Raw genomic sequence first — 25,072 nt, 5'->3', positions numbered from 1 at the left:
TCGAAATTTCACGTCAAACGGACCACTAGAAGTTGGTCAACTGATCAGTTATCTTCGAGGGGGGCCCCAAAAAAACCTGTCATTATCTATATATATAAAAGACAAATGTTTGTTTGTAACGCTAAAACTTGAGATGAAAGATTCCTCTCCCCTAAGAATAAAACATATGTTCAATATCTGCTTTTGTTTTTTCATTGTTTATACGGTCCCGAGCAACGCCGGGTAGCCCTGCTAGTCTATAAATATAAAAGCGAAAATGTATGTATGTTTGTATGTGTGTTGTGTTCGCTTTTTCTGTATGTCTACAAAAGGCTTCTTTCAGAGAAGCGGTCAGTCTGTTCACAATTTTTTAAAACTTTTTATATCACATATAAATCGTAATATCTCAGAGTTAACAACGAAGCTCGCCTGTCTATTTAATTTGCTTGACTTTGGGAAGATAAATATTCAACATTTGTCGCTCACCGCATGTGGGTTAGTCTTTTTCCTATAACATCTTGGGAAGCGTTCCCGCAGTAAATGAAATACTATCCCGCAGTCAAACTTGACCTCATTAAGTCATTAAAACGGGCACCTACCAAATCCAAGTAATTAAATAAATTCATACGTGTTTCCGTTAGCATCTCGCGGTGGGGCAATGGTTAACGTCGCACTTTTTTTTTTTTCACACTTTAATTTACAACTTTGCCTCAAGGGTTCAGGTTCGATCCTCATACTTACCTACCAAAACATTTTTTTTAACCCCTCCCCCCCACCCCTGGAGTTTCCACACACACCTCCAAACACCCGGGCAACGCCGGGTACTCCTCGCTAGTATTACATAATTCTGATATATATTTATGTTTAAATATTAGAATTTCTGACATTCTATTATGTATCACACTGTTTCGTTCATTCAGTTAAGAAGACAACGTTTTCAACTGGAAAGTTGAAAAAAGAAAGAAACAATGTGTCAATCGGTAAAATATTGTCTCCTTATAGAAATAGTTAAGGGTTTATTTCCGATTTCATTTTTGATACGGTTGTTGGATCTGCTATTTGCTTGCTCTCTTCCTCTTAAAAAGTTGGTATAGCTAAGGTAGATAAACTTGCCTACCATTCCTAGGGTGTGGTCGTCGATAGTGATTGTAGGGGTGGTGTTAACATCTTCGCCCATTATGTTGGTTTTCTTCAGGCTGATAGTGAGACCAAACTCTGTGCGTGCGTTCGCAAAGCAAGAGATGAATCTTTGAAGACTTTCTGCAAAGTGAGCAACGAGAGCTGCATCATTTGTGAAGAGCATCTCCCTAATGAGAATTCAGTGCACCCTCGACTTCACTCTGAGATGGGCGAGGTTGAATAGGTTGCTGCCACTCCTAGTGTGGAGAAAGATGCCATCGTTTGACTTGTGGAAGCAAGGAGAAGATGCTAAAGAGCGTAAATGCCAAGACACATCTTTGCTTCATATCGCTCTTGATTAGGAATGGGTCCAAGGATAATTCATAGTAATAGTTGGTGCCTATCATGCCATCATTAAATGATATGATCATCTTCAGGAGTTGTTGTTGGTGGTGGGGTCATTCAATCCTAAAATGAGACTGAAAAGACTCGTTTAACTGACCAACTCAAATGCCTTGATCAATGAAAGTGAGACACAAGGGATGTTTCTGTTCACATCACTTTTCTTGCTGCTGCCTGATTGAGAAAATTATAATCATTGACCATTTAGCCTGAAATCCACACTCTGACTCTCGTAAACACGGTCAGTGAGCAGTTGAAGGTGGTTGAGGACAATGCATGCAAAGGCTTTACTGATGATGCTGAAGAGAAAGATTCCGTGGTAGTTGTTACAGTCTCTGGAGTCGCCCTTATTTTTGTACAGTATGACAATGCTTGCATCCTGTATGTCCTGGGGTATTGTGTCCTCTTCTCAGCACTGTAGCAAGAGCTTGTGAAGGTGTCCCAGTTCAAGTTCTACCTTCCTACCTTCACAATCTCTGGTGGAATTTCATCACTGCCTAGAGCCTTTTCACAGCAGAGTAAATCAATGGCCTTCATCAGTACATCGATGGTGGGTGGTGAGTCGAGCTTTTCCATGGTAGGCAGTGGCATGGTGTTCTCAATAACTTTGTCACTCAATGTTTTTACCAAGAATACAGCTCTTGGTAGTGCTCAACCCATCTCTCCATTTGTTTACCGGGATCTTTGATGATTTCTCTAGAGTTGGACTTGATGGGTGCAATCTTGAAAACACTGGGACCGAAGGATTTCTAACCTTTCATGCATAACCTCACTGGTAGCACTTGCAGGAAATCCTCTTGGCATTCTTGCAGGTTTCTCTGTACTTGACTGGTGTCTTCTCACAGAGCTGTCTCTTGTACTCCAGAAGAGCTGCTCCATTTACAGTGATGGCAGGTTCCATCTCCTCTATCCTAGTCTCAAGCCAATCTTTATTCTTCCTTGTGTTACAAGAACAAGTCATCTGTTCTTGTGAGTAAATATGAGATAGGATAGCTGAGGATTTGGACCTGCGAAGCTAGGATTGGAATTGAGAATTCCGATCATAAGTTAAAATAAATAATACAGAATGTTATTGAAAATAGAATGTAGAATTACCATTGTTTAGTTCACATAAAATAGTTAGATATCTGTTTATTGAAAAAGGAATGTAATGATGAATTTTGTTTCTGTTAAAGAAATGAAATTAAAATAAGGAATTTAAAAACGAACAATGGAAAATGTTATTTGTAAAGTGGGTTAAGAAAATTAGGTTAGAGAAATCATGTTGAAACATGTCAATAACAATGCATGCTTAAACACGGAGGCAAGTCAGGCCACGAATCAGGTATGCATGTGTTGGTCATGCAATGACATCATGAGTTCTCAATATAGAGAGCTTTAGGAGTCAGTCAGTCAGTCAGGGGAGAAGAGAGAAGTCAGAAGTCAGAGACAGAGCTGACATCGAACCTTCGAAGCGAAGGTTAGAAGAAGTAAATCATGTAAAGACTTTGAATTCCTTGATGCAAAGCCATTGACCGGTCGTATGGAATAAACGAACATCACCATGTTTTTGTATCTGCGTCTTCGTGTTATTCAACAGAAAAGGTATTGTCAATTTATATTATAAGAACTTTGTGAAAATCATCATCTCAAAAATAGGTAAAGAAATATGTGTCAATGTTTAAAGAAACACTCCCATTCACAGAACTGTCAAACATATAAATGTTAAACGCACTATCTCTCAGTCTATCTATCTATATATCATAAATCTCATCTCATTGTGTATTACATGCCGTCGGTTCTCCTGTATTAACATGTAACCTGTCTCTTTATATATAGGCGATCTATCTGCACACCAACAGGCACACTGTAACACGAAAAAACAAATACATACGTCATCCCTTCTAAAATAGCACCCAGTATGCAACACTTGCCCTTTTCCCAAAGGTGTTAATAGCAGCCTTGGGCACACCATTGCAGATGAAGTCCCATTGCACCTGGGCACATTCTATGGGGGCAATCATCTAGAGCCTTGTCGATGGCCTTGGAGAAACATTCACAAGATTCCTTGATCAACATTCCTGATGTATCAACATGAGGGTGACCATTCTGCTTGGAGAAATGGATGGGTCTAGGATGAAGATGCACCCTTGCTACTGACTAGGGAGTGGTCAGTGTCACAGTCAACACTGTAGTAACTTTTAGTGCATTTCAACTGAAACAACTGTAACTATAAACAAAGTTAACTAAAAGAAATATCTTTTTAGTAAATCTGCTTGAATCAGCATGGTATGACTTTTGACTAATTTGACTTTGCTGTTATTAAACATCATTTATTTCAGAAACATGTTATGATGTATAAGACCTTTGAATAAATATATTCAATAATGAACTTTATAATCCCTGGTGAAGGGCTCTAAGAAACATTAACTCATACTCTTATATGCTCCTCTAATAGTCTATCACTTTGATGGTTGTTCTTGAGCATCAATCATTCATTTTAAATTAATCAGATGATTTTTTTGTTGGCATCCATTTCTCCGGTATCTTTCTAATTAGAATTCTTAGAATTCTTTCCAGAAAGACATTGGATACTTACAGGAGGGACTACGTGAAAGGTATGAGCATCCGTAAGTGAAAGTTTTTTTGTGGCTTGAACTGAATTTGAACTTGGCACATCGAAGTTGTCAGTCTTTGTTGTTAACCACTTGGCCACCCGTCATTTCTCTGATTCTGTTGTTCGCATTTATTTCTTTGAATCTATCTAGAATATATAAGTATGAAGGTTGCCAACATCCATAGTGGAACCCACTGGATATGAACTCAGGTTGGCAGTCTATATTATCTAATCTGCCACATCCTCCATATGTTTTTGGAAGGCTTATTCTAAACGGAACTAGTAATACAGGGTATTCCAAAAGTCTTGGACACATTTTGACATCGAATATCTCAAGAACTATTAAGGATATAAAAACGCATCTGGTATATTCAGAAAGCTTGTAACCTCAAGTTTTCCGTGGAATCTTCGAAGATGTTCAATGTGAGTATCAATGGTCACAGGACACATCGAGCCAATAGTCTAATTCTTGCTAAATTCGTCCTAGCTGGAAGGCAGTTCAAACTTGTTCAACCACATCTGAAGTTAAGGAACAGAAGCACCCGTCTGCCATGAATTTACAATTTACCATGCCATCTCACTATAGACTTCCTTTTGTGGTGGTTGTTTTCCGAATTTTTTGCAAAAATGCTTATTGAACAAATGTCCATGGTTCAGTTTTTGCAAATTCATGCACACAAAACGCCTTTTCTAGTTGACTGAAATCCATTATTGGATCTGAAAATATATTTTTTTAAAAAGTCAATAACCTTACAAAAAACTTAATGCATTTAGCTTTAAACTGACACCACTTTCATCTTCCTACCATTCATAGTTGAGCAGATATGAGAATTTGGAATGTGTCCAAGACTTTTGGAACACTCTGTACTTGGTTTGTTAGAAATGAATGTATCAAAAGAATATCTGTTCTAATAAAACTATATTCAGACACTTGCAGATGACTGAATATTAGGACTTCCTAAGAAAACTATTTTTTTCTTTTACAAGGGAGTTACTACTTATCAAGGCCTGAAGGCCACTTGAGGATAAAGGTTAATGAGTGTATGGTGGTCACCGAAACAACAGCATAGTAATCGTTGATAGTGGAAATTAGCTAGAATTTGATTATTTAAGGGGATAGCCCAACAAGAACTTGTTTACATTGAACTTGAAGACAACCACTTTGTAGTCAGCAAGGAAGCAGACCAGCCAAACTGAATTCCACAGGCAGGCATTTCTAGGAAAGAAGCTTTGCTCATGGAATTTATGCATTCAGATTTATGCACAGATAGAAAGTGGGGGAAATTATGGATAATGGTTATAGCTAGACGAGTGTAGTAAAACTTTAACTGGTTGTTTGCATTTGTTTCCCCCAAGTCTTCCTAGAGCCAAGTACTTATAGTAGGAACCGTATGAAAGTTACTAGCATCCAGAGTGGAAGTGGTTGCAATGGAATGGATTGGATTCGAACTCAAGTTGTCGGTTTGTGTTATTTACTTTGCTACTTCCACCCTAAATGTATATGCAAATAGAATTGAATTTTGAACTTCATGTCAAATTTTTTTTTTTTTTTCATTTCCTTTAATTTTCAATTTTTTTTTTTTTTTTTTTTTTTTTACTTTGTTACTTCCACCCTAAATGTATGTGTAAATAGAATTTTGAACTTCATGTCAATTTTTTTTTTTTTTCATTTCCTTTAATTTCCAAATTTTTTTTTTTATTTACTTTGCTACTTCCACCCTAAATGTATAATGTGTAAATAGAATTGAATTTTGAACTTCATTCCAAATTTTTTTTTTTTTTTTTTTTTTACTTTGTTACTTCCACCCTAAATGTATGTGTAAATAGAATTTTGAACTTCATGTCAAATTTTTTTTTTTCATTTCCTTTAATTTCCAAATTTTTTTTATTTATTTTTTTTTTTACTTTGCTACTTCCACTCTAAATGTATGTGTAAATAGAATTGAATTTTGAACTTCATGTCAATTTTTTTTTTCTTTAATTTTCAGATCCTGTCATCGCTCCTGTTGCTGAATGTCCATATTCCAGCTTGGGTGGCTATGTTGTAGTATTGCAGTATTTAATCATTTGCAAATTAATTTTAACTACAATTTTATTTGCAATGTTTGCGTATGTATTACATTTTTTTTTTTTTTTTTTACAACATTCAACAACTTCCAGAGGTGTACAAGTGTTGTTACATAAAAAAGAATATTGAACTCTTTTAAAAAAGAACAAAATAATTATTTCTCTCATTTCCAAAACGTTTTAACATAAATCTAAACTCTGTATCATTTGAAATTGCAAAAATTATTTTAATCTCGCAGAAATATTTGTTCCAAAGCTATTCAAAACGGTAACAAATTCAAAGAGTATTACAGATTAGAACAGAACTGTCATTAAATTGTTGATAGCCGAGATGCACTATTATATAGCCATGTATGTCATGAGTATATATAAATGTGTGTGTGTATATATATGTATAACTGTAATCATGTGATTATCTATAATATTCCTTGAATTGATGCATGTGTTGCTCGGGACCATATAAACAATGAGAAAATTAAAGTTGATTTTGAACATATTTCTTATTCTTAGGATAGAGGAATTTTTAATGTCTATGTATGATTTGCTATTTCGAGCAAAAGAATATTTTACCTACCTTAGGACGGGTATTACATGTATAAAATAATTGTACCTTCCCTAGGATAGGTAATTTACAACATTTCATAAATAATTTTACCTTTGCAAGGACAGGTAATGAACAACATTTAAAATAAATTTACCTACCCTCGGACGGGTAATTTAAATACATATATTAAACAATTAACCATACTCTCAACAGGTATTTTACAACATATATGAAATAATTTCTCTTCCGACCAAGGTTACCATAATTTTAAGAAAATTGAAATCATTTTTAGAACACGGATTATTAGGATTTCCAAATTAATACATAAATACATTGTCTTGGTTAATGATTAGGCAACCCTTACTTCACCATAAATTTCAACATTACTGCATTTTTTTCCTTCTTCAATGTCGGCACTATAATTGTTTTTCATCATGTCAATACGTGTGATTGCCTATAATATTCCTCAAGTTGATGCATGTGTGGGTGTTCCACATATAACTACTGTTCACATCATGACAAATAAGTATATGCAAAGCAGTCCTTTACAAACAACTAATAAACATCTTTGTCTGCTTGGCCCAAACAAAGCACACACCTTCTTCAAAGTGATGAATAGTTCTCTCAGTCTGTTCCTTGAAGTCCTGTAACAAATGTCTCCCTTTGAAGAAATGCCAAATCTCAAGTTATAATTATATATATATATATATATATATATATATATAGTCTTTGAAGTTTTTAACCTTTAAAACTATTCAAAAAAAAAAAAAATTTTATCATTCGTTAAAAAACCATCTAGTCAGTAAGTCATTTAATCACCTGCAATCACTGCATCAACTCGCTCTCAAATTTACTAATAATTTATTTTTTAAGGGATCATCAGTTGTTTACCATGAAACACTGTTTCGGGGATTTATATATATATATATATATATATATATATATATATAAAAACTTTATTCCCAACTTCCATTGGAGCTGCAAATCATTGCAATATTTTTTGCTTTACATCATGCTATGGTTGCATTCCACCTAAGTTTCTTTTTTTTTTTACTTCATTTTTTATAAAGGAATTTAATGTTACATTTAATATCAGGCAATGCCAGGTACATCTTCTCATAGTACATGCTCCTCCTTTAATAATGCTGATTTTACTCTTACTTCCCATCTTCTGGTCTTGTCACATCCTCCTGCAGTGGGAAGGAAGTAAATACCAGCTCCATCTAGGAGGGTGGGATCAGGAGGAACCTACCTCTGACTGTTTGGTCAGTTGTCAAGCCCAGAACCAAACTATTTAATGTCATTCGTGGGATTTAGCTTTTAAAAGAAATTGTAAGGTAATAGTATTAAAAATATTTTGTGTTATTAATGCAGTCAATTACTTAAAATTGATACCATTGTTTAATTCCTTTTTTTTACTATATCCTAATTATTGTTGCTAAATTTGAATCTGTTTACTTTCTTTTTATTTCTTAGGTTGACAATCAGTAAAGTTGACAATGAAGCAGCTTCCATCTGGAAATTTCAACGTTATGCTTTGGTTGTTGATTTTGAAGAACGCTTGTGCTTTCCGCCACCTCTGACCTTTATTAGTTACATTGCTATGTTTGTTAGGTTGATCTATAGAAAACTAAAAAAATGTAAAAGGAACTGTGAATTCTTCTGTCATTGTTGGAAAAAAACTACATCGGTAAGTCAAAATAAAATATTCTAAACTTAATCCATCTATTATGTATTATTTTTATTGGAATCCTGTGAGATGAGTAATTTGTGTATTCATTCTTTTTTGTGGACTGTTACCCTCATCTTCATAGTTGTTTTTGTTTCACTACATTTCAGCCAACTCCTCCTTCGGGGCCTGTAGCGCAACGAATAGAGGTGTTGAGTCCAAGCAAGCATTGTCTAAAGATAGCAGTTTCGATCCTATCCAAAGCAGGCCAAAGGATTAGTTGGCCAAAATGTGGTGAGACAATAACTGTGCAAGGCAGTAATTACTAGGGATGCAGTTATAAGACTCAGCATTCATATCCCATCGTGATAACCCACCTGTAGCAGGCCAAAGAATGAGTTGGCTGAAATGTGGTAAAACAACAACTATGGGGTTGAGGATAACAGTCCATAAAAAAGAAAGAATGAATCCATCTCATATCAACATTACCAAATCTAACAGTTTGTTTTTAAAGGAAAAAGAATTTGAGAAAGTATACCATACAGTACATAAAGTTATTCTTAAACTTAATACAGTAAAACCCTGAGATGCAGCATTAAAAATCAGTAAGAAAATACAGTACAGTATATAATACACATCTATATAATGAAATAAGATTATAAATAACATCGTAAGGCGGGGCAAATACCATAACCAAGGGCCGGAAAAAGATCGTATTCCACATCATAACCTGGAAAAACTGTATCATAGAGCCACTGTATCCCGGGGTTCTACTGTAGTTATCTTGCCACATTTTCAAAATCAGTTAGACCTAAATAGAAATCTGCCTGAGATATTTAGTTGCAAGTAGAGCTCTAAGGTATAGACCTGAGACAAAAGGTACTATCTCAAGGACTCTTTCTTCCCACCTCCTGTTATTTCGTAACAATTTGAATCATCTCCATTCCTTTGCTTACTCTCTACCTCTTCCTCCCTCATGCTTCTCCTATGCTACTTGTCTCCCACTTTTTCCATGCCTAACATCTCTACCTTTTTATCTCCTTACATATCCAATCCATGGCCCTGGATATGAACTTAAACTATATCCGATGGTGAGACCCCAGCTTGCGGGCTTTGGGGAGTGTGGAGCCACTCTTTAATTGCCATTATTCTCAGGTCCACTCTGAACCGGAGTGGTAGTACCTGTTAGGACCCCAACTATGGGTTAAATAGAAATCGATTTGAAAAAAACAATATATATCCTATTAAAAAGATTTTCTTCAAAATAACTGGATTCAGCATTAAATAACCTGAAAAGGGTTGATATGCTGTAAAACAAACAACCAACCAACCAACATATCCAATCCACTACATACTATATCTATTTTTTCCTTCCTCAACCGCTTCCACCTCCATTAGTTTATCTTCCACACTTCATTGTATAAAATGTTGAGTTCTGTTTAATAAAGCTCATTTTAACAAATGAATATGGTTGAATTAACCAAAATATCTTGTCCTAGTTTTAATGATCTGTTTATATCCTTCATTCTCATAACATGCTGCCGTACTTATCTATCATGCCATAAATTAATCTTCCATACACACATACACACACACACTTATTCCAGATAAAAGTATCCAAAAGTAAAAACCATTGAATTTAACGAAGTTGTTGGTAGTGTACAGTAAAAAGAGCAGAATATTATTTTATTCAATTTAGGTAAACAAAATTACCATTTGTCACAACAATAAATTTACTGTTTTGATCTAAAGAGATTTCATCAGCCGACCTCTGATCTTTCATAGCGACAAATTGTAATTTTTTTTTTGCCTAAATTGACTAAAATAATTATTTATTTTTATATATATATTTTATAAAACATGTGTCTACACAGTTGTAAAAATACATCCACATATTTTGCATGCTGAAAAGTATTAAGTAATTATTCAAGAGTGTATCAGTAATAAATAATAATAAAATACAAAAGATATGCATGTGTGGTGGTGGAAGCTAGTAAATTACGGGAATGGAGTTCCAGAAGTTTCAAGAATGCCAGAGAAATTTTCTTGAATTCCCTAAAAATAAAGGGAAAAATGTAACCTCTTCATAATAAAACTAGCAAATATGAATCCAAATGAACTAACATTCAGACATCGACACAACAATCTAAACAATTGATAGTCCTGAAAGTATTCTCTTGTTTTGGCATTTTTGAACAGCAAGTCATTTGTAGTGAAGGAGATGAGATCGATATTTTGCATTTTTGAAAACTAAGCAAGTCTTTTTTTTTTTTTACAAAGGCATCACCACTTATTAAGGCCAAGAAGCCACTCGAAGATAAGGGTTAAAAGTGTACAGTAGACAATTGGACAATAAAGTAATCGTTAGTAATGGAAATTCTGTAAATTTGTTAACTTGTATGGAACAGCTTATCAAAAACTTGTTTACGTAAGACTTGAAGACAACCATATTCTAGTCAGCTGGAAAGCAGGAAAACGGAAGACAATTCTAAGAAAGAATCTTTGTTCATGGAATCTATGTTTAGGTTTAGGCACAGATAAAGAGTAGGGGAAATTATTGATAGTGTTTTCTGCTAGACGGGTGTTTCTTGAGAAAGTTTTGCGAATGGGGGACGATAGATTGGAACTTAGGACCAGATAAATTTGGGGGTTTCTGTGAGGTTTAAAATTTTTTTTTTTAAATTGCGATAAAATAATTAAAAACAAAATTGAACTTCCACCCTCTCTCTTTCTGTCCCTCTCCCTCTTTCTTTGCTATGTGACCACGACAACATTTGATGTTGGTAGAAACTACAACCCATGCTATACATATAAATTTATACTGTGAAAATCAAGTTAAAGCAAACACTATAAATAAATCTTTGAAGATATTAAGAAATTGAAGGGTAGGAATTTCTATAAAAATTATTGTATTTAGCATTAAAAGACTGCAAAAGAATTAATATGAAAACAAAACAAATATGATTGGGGTTATTGAATTCCTTGATCCTTATAAAGTAGCTTATTTTAATTTTACTTTCTGTTTCGTTTTGCTAGCCAGAAACTGCTTCTTCATCCCGCCCGACTCAAAGGTTCAAGAGGTCAGAAGATTACAGTTACTGGAAAAAATGTGCGAAAGAATATTCCCATACATTAGAGACGCAGCAGAAAATGGCAGATATTCCAAAAAAACAAGCAGAAATGTAAGACACTTTTTCTTTTTTTTCCACTTATTTTTCCTTGGCGTCAATGCAAATATTTCTCCATTTGCTTAACTTTTTAATGATTCACTTTGCATTTGTTTTTTTTGTTTTTTTTTTTTTTGCAAATTGTTGAATAAATTCTTTATTTTGTGAAATGAAAGATAATAGCTATCCTCATCATCATTGATGTAAGATCCATTTTACATGGTGACATGTGTTGGACGGCTTAAAATTAAAAAAAAAAACTGACTTAAAACCTATCACTGGACAGATCTTTATTTATCTCCCTTTATGTCAAGTCCATTTTTATCACTTCCTCCTATGTTTTCCTTGACCGTCCCCTGTGAATTGTACCTGTTACGTCACAGGTATTGTTTCAAGTATTTTATTTTTCCAACATTCTTCTCTATTGAAATATATTTCAATGACATTGAATATATCATATCATCATATATATTTCAATCTCATTGAAATATATCATATCTCAATGACATTGAAATATGATATATTCAATGACATTGAATATATCATATTTCAATGATATTGAATATATCACAGTGTTATCTTTTTGTTTCACTCACTCCCTTGGGTAACCTGGCACTGCCCGGAAGTCATAATATCCAACACTTTAAAACACCTTATTTTATGTTTTAAACAGTCAAATAGTTTTTATATGTAGAAATTTAACAGAATTTAAATATTAAAACATCATAGTATTGGCATATCCAATACAGAATATTCTTAAAGAACTTTTATTCAACGGCATCAGAGAAATTGCTGTAGATGATTATGGAAGTGTTCTGAGCTAGCCTCTAGTATTACCTGGAATTCGATTTTTCAAAGACTCCTGGTTCCTTCCACAGAGTCGGAATCTGCAAATAACGATGATAAAGAAAATAATGATGGCTGCTTTTTGATAACCACTGCTTGTCAATTTTCAATTTCCAAACCAGAAGTTGTCATCAAGTAGACTATTTCTCTTTCACCCAATTTATATTGTAAAAGAATTTTATCTTTTGGTATGAACTGATATTCTGGATGGAGAGGGGGGACCATCGCCCCCTATGGGATGAAGTAAAAATAATAAACAGAGAGACCCACTGGAAAGTGAGAAAACTTAAAGAAACAGCTCACATGCTTGGACATAACAACCTACTGAGCAAACCAAGCATAGAGCTGAATGCAAATCCAAAATATATGTTATTCTACATTGCACTCTAGAGAACCTACTGTTTCTTTTATAAAATTATTTTATATAAACTTCTTTCCAGTTAACGAAAAAAAAAAATTAAGAAATTTACATGCGGGGTTTGAACCTACAGAATACGTCATATATATATATATATATATATATATAAAAAAACATGCTATCAACTTATCCACAGTAGAATTTTTACGGCCCATTGTGCCATCATTGTTGCTAAGCGACGACATGGAAAAAATGGCTTTACCGATGATAGATAAATTAAAATAACGGTTTTGATTATCGATAATTATCGGAAGTATTCTGAGACAAAACTTAACTAAGATCACTCCCAGACTTGTACACTAAAGTTCTGTAAATTTTAAAGAAAATCTGTTTAGCCATTTTGGAATCTATAAGGAACGAACTCTCTCACACACACAAAGTTGCATTTATATAATTGTAGAGATATGCTGTATAACATAACGCAGATGGCTATATGCAAATATCGAGCCGTGAATGAAATGACGTTACAGTAAGGGAAAAGAAGACTATAAAAAGGGGAGAGCATGTTCAAAAGATGATTACGTTAGAGATGTGGATGATGTTTGAGAGCACATTTGAGAAGACTATCACATTAGTGACTTGGGTGGTGTCACGGCCGTAACAATGAGGAAATGTTGTGGTACAAAACAGAGGGAAAAAAAAAAGGAGTTGGAGTTCTTTCCTCTTTCCTATTCTTTATCTCCTTTGTGACTGAGTCTACAATGTGTTGGCTCCCGGACAACATTACATATAGAATAATCCAATCAAACCCATTTTTATTGGAATTATTTCTGTGATGTATTCTTCTCTGAATTTTTTCTTCATGCAGCGTCAACAATTTAAGAGATGATATGCAGCTGCAGAAAAAGAATATCAAACGTCTTAGTGATCGAGTTGTCGAACTTGAAAGAGCATTGCAGACGAGTCGAATATACCTGGAAGACATCAAACATATGCTGGATAAGTCTGGTGAGTTATTTTCTATCAGTACTGCTTAAAAATTTGGATATTTTTTGTGTATTGATATTCATAGTAAAATCTTTTTTTCTATTTATTTAAAAAGAAATTACAACTTTGTTATACATGGGTCATTCATCTGCAAAAGATCTAGCTAATTTGCATATTTTTTTAAACATTCATTTTAATTAATTCCCTATTAGTTTTTCCGGTTTTCTTATGTGATGATCATCTTTAGTTAATTATTACATGTAATTACAGTCATGCAGATACTAGCGGGACCTGTGGAAATTCTACAGGGTACTCCTTCGTATGTAATATACTGATGTTGGCATTCTGTAGATGTTCGGTGTAAATGGAGACGCTCTGATATTATTGTAGCTGTTTCGTTAAAATTACAAAAGTATTTATCTAAGCTAGCAGGGACGTCCGGTGTAGCCCGGTCGTAAAGTACACTTAAATATGATATTTTAATTCTTGCAGATTTTGTATATATTATTATAGAGTTAATGTTCTATCGATTTTTATATATTATAAGGTTGCGATTAAAAAAATATATGACTTGGATGCATTAGCTCGAATTGAAACCGAAATAAAAACTTATGAAAAAAAAAAATATATATATATATATATATATATATATATATATATATATATATATATATATAAACTTGAGTTCCTTCAGCCATAACAGAAACCAAAACTTATGAAGAATTCTTGATAAAATTATTTATAAAAAAAATAGATAACTTAAGTGCCATCAGCTATAACCGAAACCAAAATGAAGAATTCTTGGTAAATTATTTCTGACAAGAAATGGAAGTACATAACAATTAAACAACCTGGATGCAAGCGTGACACAGAAAATAACACATACACTATCAAATTAATATATAGATTCTACAGGATTTATACTTGCATAATATTTGTGTAAAAAGGTTATAGTAAACACAAACCTATTTCTATATACATTTATGTATGCATAAATATATTTGTTTAAAAAATTTTGCCTACCAAACTCCTGTCAGTTTTTGGTCTACAGATATGAAACTTAATATATAAGGTATTTGAACCCATGTGAAACTTTGTGTTTGGGTTTTAGCCGGGCCAAATCTGTGCAAAATGTGAAAATTAAAAAAATGGAATTTGCCAGGTGAAGGTTGAACAACGGCATATGCATGTGTAATATAATAGCTATTTAACCTTGCAGCAAACATGCCTTCATCACTCAGACATTAATGTCAAAGGAAAAAGTAAATTGTAAGCTAAACGTTTGGATTTTAATTCTGGGTGGTGGCACATGTCATTTTAACTTTTTAAATAATTACTACATATTGGATCCAATATAATATAATAATCTATTTATATAATTATAAAACTTAAGTGACCTTGTAACGTGTGTTGTAACCCAACATACAACTTCCGATTGCTCATGTATACATAAACAAATAATCAACGTGACTATAAAATGTATTGTTTTACTGTGTACATTTTCAGTATCCCAATTGTTTTTGTTTTTTTTCGCATTTAAATTATCCAAATAAACAATTAGTACTTTCTGCATTTATTTTTTTATAATCATTCATTTCCGTATAACGTTTAAGTTATTTTAACGCAATTTTCTTACAAATAAATCTACTTTAACTCATTGACAAACATAAGAACATTTTACAACGGCGATTTACCTACTGTCTTCATTTTTTTTTTAATTTATTCTCCATTTTTTAATACACCTTTCTTAAAAAACATTCATACATTTTCTTCTACACTACCAACATAAATAAATAACCCCAAAAATGTTTTTTTTTTAATTTGTGTTACAAATAAATAATCAACACGACAATAAAATGTATTGTTTTACTGTATACGTTTTCAGTGTCAGAATTTTGTTTTTCGTGTTTAAATTAAGATATATCAAAATTTGAATTGAACTTTAAATATTATGGTATATTTTCAGTGCACATTTACCTATAAGTATGGCAAACCACTTATAATTCAATGGCTGTAAGTTTTTTTTTCCAAAAATAAACAATTATAAACAGAACGACTCATAGAAATCTATCTATATTCTTTTTCATTTTAATATACTTTATAGAAATGTTTCTGTTATGTCCCAAAAAACTTTTTTTTACATCACAAGTATCACGCTCATACATTAATTCCATAGCTAATATAACATACTAACCCAATGGGTCTCGGGTAGTCTAGTATATCTATAAAAGTGAAAATGTTTGTGTGTGTTTGTGTACATTTTCCTACCAAATAACTGTCAATTTTCAGTCTACAGACTCAAAATTTTACGTACGAGGTATTGAGATTTGGAAAAATCTTTTTAATCGGGTTTCAGCCAGAAATTTTGTTAAGGTGTCAAAGTTCAGCAATTTGATATTTGAGAACTCTACCAAACTCCTCTGCCAATTTTGGGTCTAAACACTTGAAATTTTAGATATAGGGTACTTGGACATGGATCTAATTTTATAATTTGATTTGAGCCCAAAACAAATGTTAAAGAGTCAAAATTGGAGTCAAAGTTAAAAAAAAAATTGATCTCTGTGGTATCTAACAAATAAGTCAACCAATTTTTGGTCTAAACGTTTGAAATTTTACATAAAGTGTATTCAAACATAGTGCAAGCTTTTTAATCTTTTTTTTTTTTTTCCTGAAAATTTTGCTTCCAAGAGGTTAAAGTTCAAAAGATTTGACCTTTGCGGTTTCTAGCAAACTATTCAGCCAATTTTGTGTCTAAACATTTGAAAGTTTACATAAAGGGTATTCAGACTTTCAGCAAGCTTTTTAATTATTTTTGGGGCGAAAATTTGGCTGCCAAGAGGTCAAAGTTGAAAGAATTGACCTTTTGTAGATTCTACCAAACTCCTCTACTAGTTTTGGGTCTAAATACTTGAAATTTTAGATGTTGGTTACTTGGATATGGGTCAGACATTTTAATTTGATTTGAGCCCAAAACAATAAGTGTTAAGGGGTCAAAATTAGGGTCAAAGTAAAAGAAAATTTTACCTCTACGGTCTCTAGCAACTTTTCTCTATGGTAGTTAAAGAAGCCTATTATATAGAAAGGCATTACCATACATATTCACACTTTTTAATATATACATATGCATATAAAGTTTTAACAGAACATAGGGCCCGAGAAAAGCCGAGCTGAACTGCTAGTATATACGAAATCTGCATTAATGAAAATATATTTAAGCGTATTTTATAGCCAGGCAATGCTGGGTGGCCTGCTAGATTTATATAAAGAAAGCCAGAAATGAAAACAATTCTTGAATCAGTTGGAGAAAAAAAATTGTGATCGATATTTATTTGTATTCTACTGTTACATGATCCCAAGAAGATCTTCTTAGCAGAATTTTATAGTTGTTCCTACTAGGTATTTAAAAAGAAAAAAAAATTGCATTTTCACCCCAAATAAGGCAAAGTACCACTTTGATCTAGGGAGCTACTATCTGGCACATAATTTGCGGGGATACTATGTAGGGAGTTGAGCATCAAGATGTCTGTTTACATTACACCTGAACTTCTGCATGTCAGTACAGTTGGGAAAGCAGAAACCCTCAAAGGGAATTTCAAAGCCTAGCAGTTCTAGGGAAGAAACTATTAGAGTAAAGGGCTGGGGGATCTGTACTGTGTAGGGGTGGGATTTTGTTGGTTGTCAGGTTTGTCTGCAGTATTTACATCTAGGGAATACAAGGGCTTGTAGTTCATGGAGGCACCTACCATTAAAATACTTGTATAACAGGTAGAGGGATGCAACATTTTGTTGATGGGACAGAGGTTGAAGCTCAACTGACGGTGCAGGACCTATTAGGTTGGCACATCTCTTTTAAACTTTAAGCGTGAGAGACTAGTAGCAGATGTACCAGCAACAATACTCCATACAAGGGCAAAAATGGTCACCTTGTAGAGGTATAGGATACTCTCAGACGTAAGTAACTTTCTAGCCCGGTAGAGGGATCCCACCTTCTTTGTAGCAGCTTTGCTTCGATATATTTGTTTCAACTTCTGTTCCCTATGAATGTTAAGTCGAGGAGTTTTAAGAAAGTACTTTCAGGTAATGTATCATTAGCAGTGGTTATTGTCAGGGTGTATTTTTACTTTCATTTTTTTTTTCCTTTTTAAACCACATAAATATCTTCGAAATTTTTTTTCTGGTGGGGGGTGGGGAGTAATTCTTAAATAAATAATTAGCTATACATACCTAGTGTTGTCCATGGTGCAGTGAATGCATTTTCATTCTTATTTGTTTGTAGACTTGTTAAATTCTACCGAAAAAAAAAAAAATGATTTTAGTTGTAAGGTAGCTCTTGTTATATTTTATAAAAGTTATCTCCCTTAGTGCTTTTAAAATTTTTTTTTTTTTTTGTAAATGATTATTTGAAAAAAAAAATAGTTGTCAGGGTCTAACTTAATATTTTTTTTAATAAATTTCAATGAAGCACATTATTTTCTTGACAATGTTATTTAACTCCCTCCCACGGTAGGAAGATGTGACACACTAGTCAAAAAATGGGATTTGAAAGGCCAGTGCCCTAGAAGAAGAGTACTCTCTTTAACAGCTAAATCTGACCCCCAAGATCGCCATGGGCATGGAATATGTGCCTACATTAAGGATGGCTTCCCGTGTGGCAGGGATATCTCTAGAGAAGATCCTAATTTACCCTATATGTGCTTCAGGGTTGTACTTGCTAACACCACTGCATTTATATTTGCCCTCTATAGGCCCCACAACAGCGGAGTTACTATCTTTAAGAGCATATCTGAGAAAATAGACCACATACTGTCTTCACATCCCTCGGCTAACATCCACATATGTGGTGACTTCAACGTCCATAACGTGGAATGGCTGACCCATTCAAATAAGACAGATGATGAGGGGAGGTTTTGTCATGATTTTGCTATTGCTTATGATCTCACTCAGATTGTTCGCGAACCCACCCGTGTGCCCGATACACCTGGTCAATATGCAAGCCTCTTAGACCTTTTTCTCTCAACTTCCCCTATGTTCATATTCCGTTCATTCTCCTCTAGGATCCTCCGACCACTCCGTCGTATCAGTTAAGATAAAAACGAAATGTAAGAAGCCCCCAGACGTACCCCTCCACCGTACTGTATACCGATACTCTATGGCTGACTGGGATAGCTTCCGTACATTCATATCTGATTTACCTCTGCACTCCATGTTTAAAAAGGATGTGTCCTCTATAGTATCAGATCTGACCGAATGGTTAATTGCAGGCATAGACCAATTCATACCATCTAAAAAATTCCAACAAAAACCTAACAGCCAGCCATGGTTCTCCCCAGAATGTGCTGCTGCTATCGCGCACAGAAATCACTTTTTCCATAGCTACCAACGTAATAGATGCACTGAGACTAAAGCTGCTTTTAGGTCTGCCAGCAACCACTGTAAAAGAGTAATAAAAAATGCAAGAGAGCTATATGCCCAGTCTGTTAAATCCAAGGTAGCTGATCAGCGGCTTGGATCCCACCAGTTTTGGCAAATAACAAATAGGATCCTGAACCCAACCATTATCAATGGACCAGAGGTCATCTCGTCAGCGTCAGACAAGGCCAAACTATTTGCAAAGAACTTTGCAGCTAATTCTACCCTATGCGACGAAGGCCATCAACTCCCCATATTTCCTCCTATAACACAGAACAAGCTAGGTAACATACAAATATCCGTGCATGAGGTCGCCAAGCTTTTTTTTTTTTTTTTTTTTTTTACACAGTGATCACCACTTATCAAGGCCCGGAAGCCACTCAGGGATAAGGGTTATTGCAAGTACATCACGTTACTGAGGAGATTTTATGAAGTGTTTAATTAGGGGGGCGGTTCATTAGGAATTTGTTAACATTAGACTTGAAGACATCCAAGTTGTAGTCCGGAGGGAAGCAGGCAGACGGAACAGAGTTCCACAGGCGTGCAGTTCTAAGAAAGAAGCTTTGCTCATGAAATCCGCGTTTTGATTTAGGCACAGATATAGAGTGGGGGAAATTTTTCACAGTGGATTCAGCTAGACGGGTGTTTTTCGTGAAAGTTTGGCGAGGGGGGACCAGGGATGGGAGTTCAGACGAGCACCTGCCATGAAAATAACGATAAAACAAGGATAGGCTCGCAACGTCTCTTCTGTGGGAGAGGGGTTGCAGGGTAGAGAAAAGGGCATCCCCCACTAAACCACGAAGTCTATTTTGTACTCTGTCAAGGCATGATAGGCTGTTTTTGGCAGCTCCTGCCCAGATATGGCAACAGTATTCCATCCTTGGCCGTACTTTGCTTTTATATAGATAGAGAATTGCATCAGTAGTGAGATATCTTCTGGAGCGGTAGAAGGATCCCACCATCTTTCCTGCGACCTTGGCAACAGACTGGATGTACGTGTTCCATTTCAGATCAGGAGTAAAGGTCAAACCCAGAAGCTTGTCAAAACACGGGGCCTCACCCAGACGAGAGCCATCCATCACAATTGATGCCAGCTGGGGATCAAGCTAATAAAGAACCTAGATTCCAGTAAAGCAACTGGCCCTGATGGCATCCCAATTATAGTGTTAAAAAAGCTTCAACCAGAACTTGCTCCCATACTTACGAAACTATTTAAGCGCTGCCTTAAGGAGAAGTGCTTTCCGACTCCCTGGAAGACCTCATCAGTTTGCCCTGTATTTAAGAATTCAGGTGGTTTGCCCTGTATTTAAGAATTCAGGTGATAAGTCATCTCCCTCTCAATACAGACCTATAAGTCTCCTGTGTGTTATGAGTAAGTTGCTGGAATCCATATTAAATAGAGAAATAGTCAACCACCTCAGCAGGAATAGCCTTCTTAGTGACACACAATATGGTTTCTGCTCTGCAAGATCTACCGCAGATGTGCTGACGGTTATATCCCACAGGATTAGTGAATCTCTTGAGAAAGGCTTCCTTTCTAGGGCAATTGCTCTCGACATATCAAAGGCCTTCGACAAGGTATGGCATAAGGGTCTACTTCACAAGATTTCCAGCTACGGTATAACTGGAAATGTTTTCTCAATCATTAAATCATTTCTCTCCGATAGGCTCATAAGAGTAGTGGTCAATGGACAAAAATCGGAGGCCTGCAATATAAATGCTGAAGTCCCTCAGGGGTCAATCCTGGGCCCAACTCTCTTCCTGATCTACATCAATGACCTCCCTAAACACATACTTAAATCATTCGTTGACATCTATGCTGATGACACGACCATCTACAGCAACACATCAAAGGCTGTAAATGACAAAGTTCTCTCTGATTCTCTCTCCTCTGATCTCGAGCGCGTGGTTCAGTGGGGGAAGATGTGGCTGGTTACCTTTAATGCATCCAAAACGAAACTCCTATCCTTACATCATCAACGCTCTGATCCCCATCTGGCATCAATTGTGATGGATGGCTCTCGTCTGGGTGAGGCCCCGTGTTTTGACAAGCTTCTGGGTTTGACCTTTACTCCTGATCTGAAATGGAACACGTACATCAAGTCTGTTGCCAAGGTCGCTGGAAAGATGGTGGGATCCTTCTACCGCTCCAGAAGATATCTCACTACTGATGCAATTCTCTATCTATATAAAAGCCAAGTACGTCCAAGGATGGAATACTGTTGCCATATCTGGGCAGGAGCTGCTAAAAACAGCCTATCCTGCCTTGACAGAGTACAAAATAGACTTCGTGGCTTAGTGGGGGATGCCCTTTTCTCTACCCTGCAACCTCTCTCCCACAGAAGAGACGTTGCGAGCCTGTCCTTGTTTTATCGTTATTTCCATGGCAGATGCTCGTCTGAAATCCAATCTCTGGTCCCCCCTCGCCAATCTTTCACGAAAAACACCCGTCTAGCTGAATCCACTGTGAAAAATTTCCCCCACTCTTTATCTATGCTTAAATCAAAACGCAGATTCCATGAACAAAGCTTCTTTCTTAGAACTGCACGCCTGTGGAACTCTGTTCCGTCTGCCTGCTTCCCTCCGGACTACAACTTGGTTGTCTTCAAGTCCAATGTTAACAAATTCCTAATGAACCGCGCCCTTAAGTAAACATATCAGCAAATCTCCTCACTAACGTAATGTACTTGCAATAACCCTTATCCCTGAGTGGCTTCCGGGCCTTGATAAGTGGTGATCACTGTGTAAAAAAAAAAAAAAAAAAAAAAAAAAAAAAAACTCTGGCCTACAAAAAATGATTACCATTCCTCAGTAGAGGCGCCTCAGTACCAGTGTCAGAAATCGCTATTAAAAATTCATGATAAAAACTTGAATAATTAGACTTACTATCTTCCGAAGCTAATAACTACTTAAAAAATGTAATTTAAACCCTAATTTTTTTTCAATAAAAGGAGCAAAGACCAAAATTTAAAATAATAACAGGTTTAATAGCAAAATATGCAATATGTTTTTTTTAAATCGGTTTTCTTTAAAATAAATTTCAAGAAAATCAACGAATTTTAACTTGCTTCGAATATAATAAATATATATAAATTCCAAAAAATCACCTATAAAAAATACTAATCAATGGGTACTTCCATTCTTCCTTAAGAATTTATCCATATTTATATTTTATGTTCAATGTACTTTTTAAATAATAAAATTTTTTAAGCAATGATTAAAAAATACGACTTCAGCTTGTCACAAATGGAAAAAAGGGGAGACAACCGTCTCCCTTTCTTAGAGTTGAGAACTATGGTGGCTGTAAGCGCCAGAATTAATCTCATTTTCTATTTCTGGCATGTGTTTGCTGTAAACAAAAGTTGGGCCATCGTACTTGAAAAATGATCACATTTCATTTATCAGTTTTTGCCGTTAAAAAAAAAAACTCAACCAATTTTCCTTTTTTTTTTATTCTCTTAAAGAAATGCATGAGTTTTTGATTCAATACATTTTATTTCTTCTTTGTGGAGTGATTTTTTTTTTTTTTAATCTAAAAAAACGTTGAATGAAACAGAAAAAATTGTTGTAGGTATTCAATCTTTTCAGGACAAAATTTAAAAAATGTGAGGTTTCACTTAAAAAAAAAATCAACATGGTTTTTAAAAGTAAATGCTGGGTACATCTTCTAGGTGTTATATAAGCTTGAATCATTTACAGCTTTACCAATGAAACTAAAAATGTATTCAAGATTTGTAGCATTCTTAAACTGCAAGTTCATGTCTTTGATTACTTATCTCTTAAATTAAAATCTATCATACAGAGGATTTAAATGCTAAGAATCGCATGTATGTTCATATAAACCATTATTATATATGGTTTAACAGCTGTTTTACTTGCTATTAAATGGCTTTAAGAAATCGACTTCCAAACTTGTTTATCTCTGGCTAGGTCTTTATTTATCTCTCTTTCTCTCAACTCCATTTTCATCAGTTCCTCTAATGTTTTCCCTGACCGAGCAGGAATAATTTTACGTACTTTAACCACTGCACCATGGGTCCTTGCGCAAGGACCTGTGGCACAGTGGTTATATTACTTGAAAAAAATCAATTGTAAAAAGTGACCTTCTCCTGAAAGTTGAAGGTTCAATCTTTGGTGTGGGTAACCGAAAAATACAATTATGAATTACTTAGGACCTCTATCCAGTTATGGCTGATGGAAGAAGAGCATGTTACCACCATGAAGTAAATAAAGGGGTCCACTTGAAATTCCATTCAAAATCCCAACAGAAACATTCCCAAGTTTGACAAGATATACCTGAAGAAGGTGAGAGGTTACATCGGCCAAAATCTTGTGAAAATTACATTCAAAATGAGAACAGTAGTCCGATAAATCCAAATAACCAATCCTCATCTCAAAAATTCAGAAATGACTATTTTCCTTTTCCCAAAGAAAATAGAATGGCTATTCAGATTAAAATATTGATATTTTAGGATGGAGGCTAAAAATATCCGTCTGACTTAATTTTATATATTAGATATATGCTAGTTTTAAATAATGTTTAAATTTGAATATCTATTCTTTGTTTCTTTATTTAGATGTTCAGGGTGTGTCAAGTACGAAAGGTCAGAGTCTTCACGTTGCAGCACGCCAGTCTCCTTACCCTGGCACTAAAATTGCTAGATTCCCAGTCTTTGACAAATATGTGCCTTGGGAGGTGAGTTTTGTTATATTTATTTATTTTTTTTTTTTTTTCTTGCTAGAATGGAGTTTCCCAGTATAACTCTGGTTACCCCCTAAGGAGCATTACAGGGGTTAAATTGCCCCAAAATCGTTCGTCTGTTCATTTGTTTGCACTTTTCTCAATAACCACACCTTGAGGGTTTTTTTTTATTTGTTTATTTATTTATTTATTTTTTTTTTTTAAATTTTGCACAAACATTAATCATGGTGAAAGTAAATTTTTCATTTGTAGAAGGGAACCCTGCATGCTCTGACTTTTTTTTTTTTTTAATACAATCAAACATTTTACAAATTTGAAGTAAATCTTCAAAGGTTTTTGTGATTCAGAATTTTTGATGACTAATTTATATTATTTAGACAACTGTTCTCAGATCATTGTGGCACAATAGATTAAGTACTAAATAATAATTAGTTGTAAGTGCCCATCTCCTGGATGTTGATGGTTCAACCTGTAGTACATGTGACATTAAAAATATAATTGAGTATTTAAGACTTACCTTATCATGGCTGATGGAACAAGGACAATCCATCCTCCATTAATTTGTTAAAGGACTTTATTCAAATCTCCATACAGATTCCCAAATTTGACAACATCCACCTGAAATAGGTTAGAGGCAACTTCGGACAAAACGTTGTGGAAATAACGTCCAAGATAAGAACAGTAGTCCGAATAATCAAGTTTGTTTTTTGTTTTTGTTTTTTTTAACATTAAAATTTTTTTTTTTTTTTTTTACAGTCTAACTACAATGTTTATGATCCAAAAACCTACACAAAACCTAAAGATATGTTCTTTGAAAATGAAATTGTATTCGTTGATGAGGACATACTTGAGTAAGTATTTCTGATTTAAAATTTTTTTTTTATTCATATTCACCCTAAACAATGCAAAATACCTCTGAGACATAAAGGACTCCTGTGAATTAGGGACCATGTCTACAGGGACACTAAGTAGGGAGTTGAGCAATGAAGTGTTGGCTCATATTACATTTAAACTGTTGCAATATTTTTTATATAATGAGAGCGTATTAATATAGACACTAGTGGTAGAAACTGACCAATTAAATGGAACCACATCCTGCTAGCAACCAATCAGAAACCAGAATTGCCCCATAAAAATATTGGATCTTTTAGAATTCCCATACATAATTTTTCCTGTCCACATAAGAAAGATCTTTGCTCTTTGTCTGCAAATTTAAAAGTTCAAGAC

General features: G+C 34.6%; 1 protein-coding gene across 1 annotated transcript in view; it reads left to right on the top strand.

Moving 5' to 3' along the window:
- The window catches only part of LOC145254538 (transient receptor potential cation channel subfamily M member-like 2), a 401,110-nt gene that overhangs the window by 360,084 nt on the left and 15,954 nt on the right, over positions 1-25,072 (top strand). Inside the window, exons 22-27 of the mRNA XM_080113067.1 lie at positions 6,085-6,205; positions 8,184-8,397; positions 11,413-11,558; positions 13,616-13,755; positions 23,721-23,839; positions 24,602-24,696. Of these exons, the coding sequence (XP_079969193.1) occupies positions 6,085-6,205; positions 8,184-8,397; positions 11,413-11,558; positions 13,616-13,755; positions 23,721-23,839; positions 24,602-24,696 (835 nt within the window). The remainder of the gene's footprint in view (positions 1-6,084; positions 6,206-8,183; positions 8,398-11,412; positions 11,559-13,615; positions 13,756-23,720; positions 23,840-24,601; positions 24,697-25,072) is intronic.

This window comes from Euprymna scolopes, chromosome 3 (genome assembly GCF_053919585.1).
Source record: "Euprymna scolopes isolate OS-2025 chromosome 3, ASM5391958v1, whole genome shotgun sequence".
NCBI classification, from domain to species: Eukaryota; Metazoa; Mollusca; class Cephalopoda; order Sepiida; family Sepiolidae; genus Euprymna; species Euprymna scolopes.
Note: the sequence above shows the minus strand (reverse complement) of the source record. Positions and strands in the feature narration are given on the sequence as shown.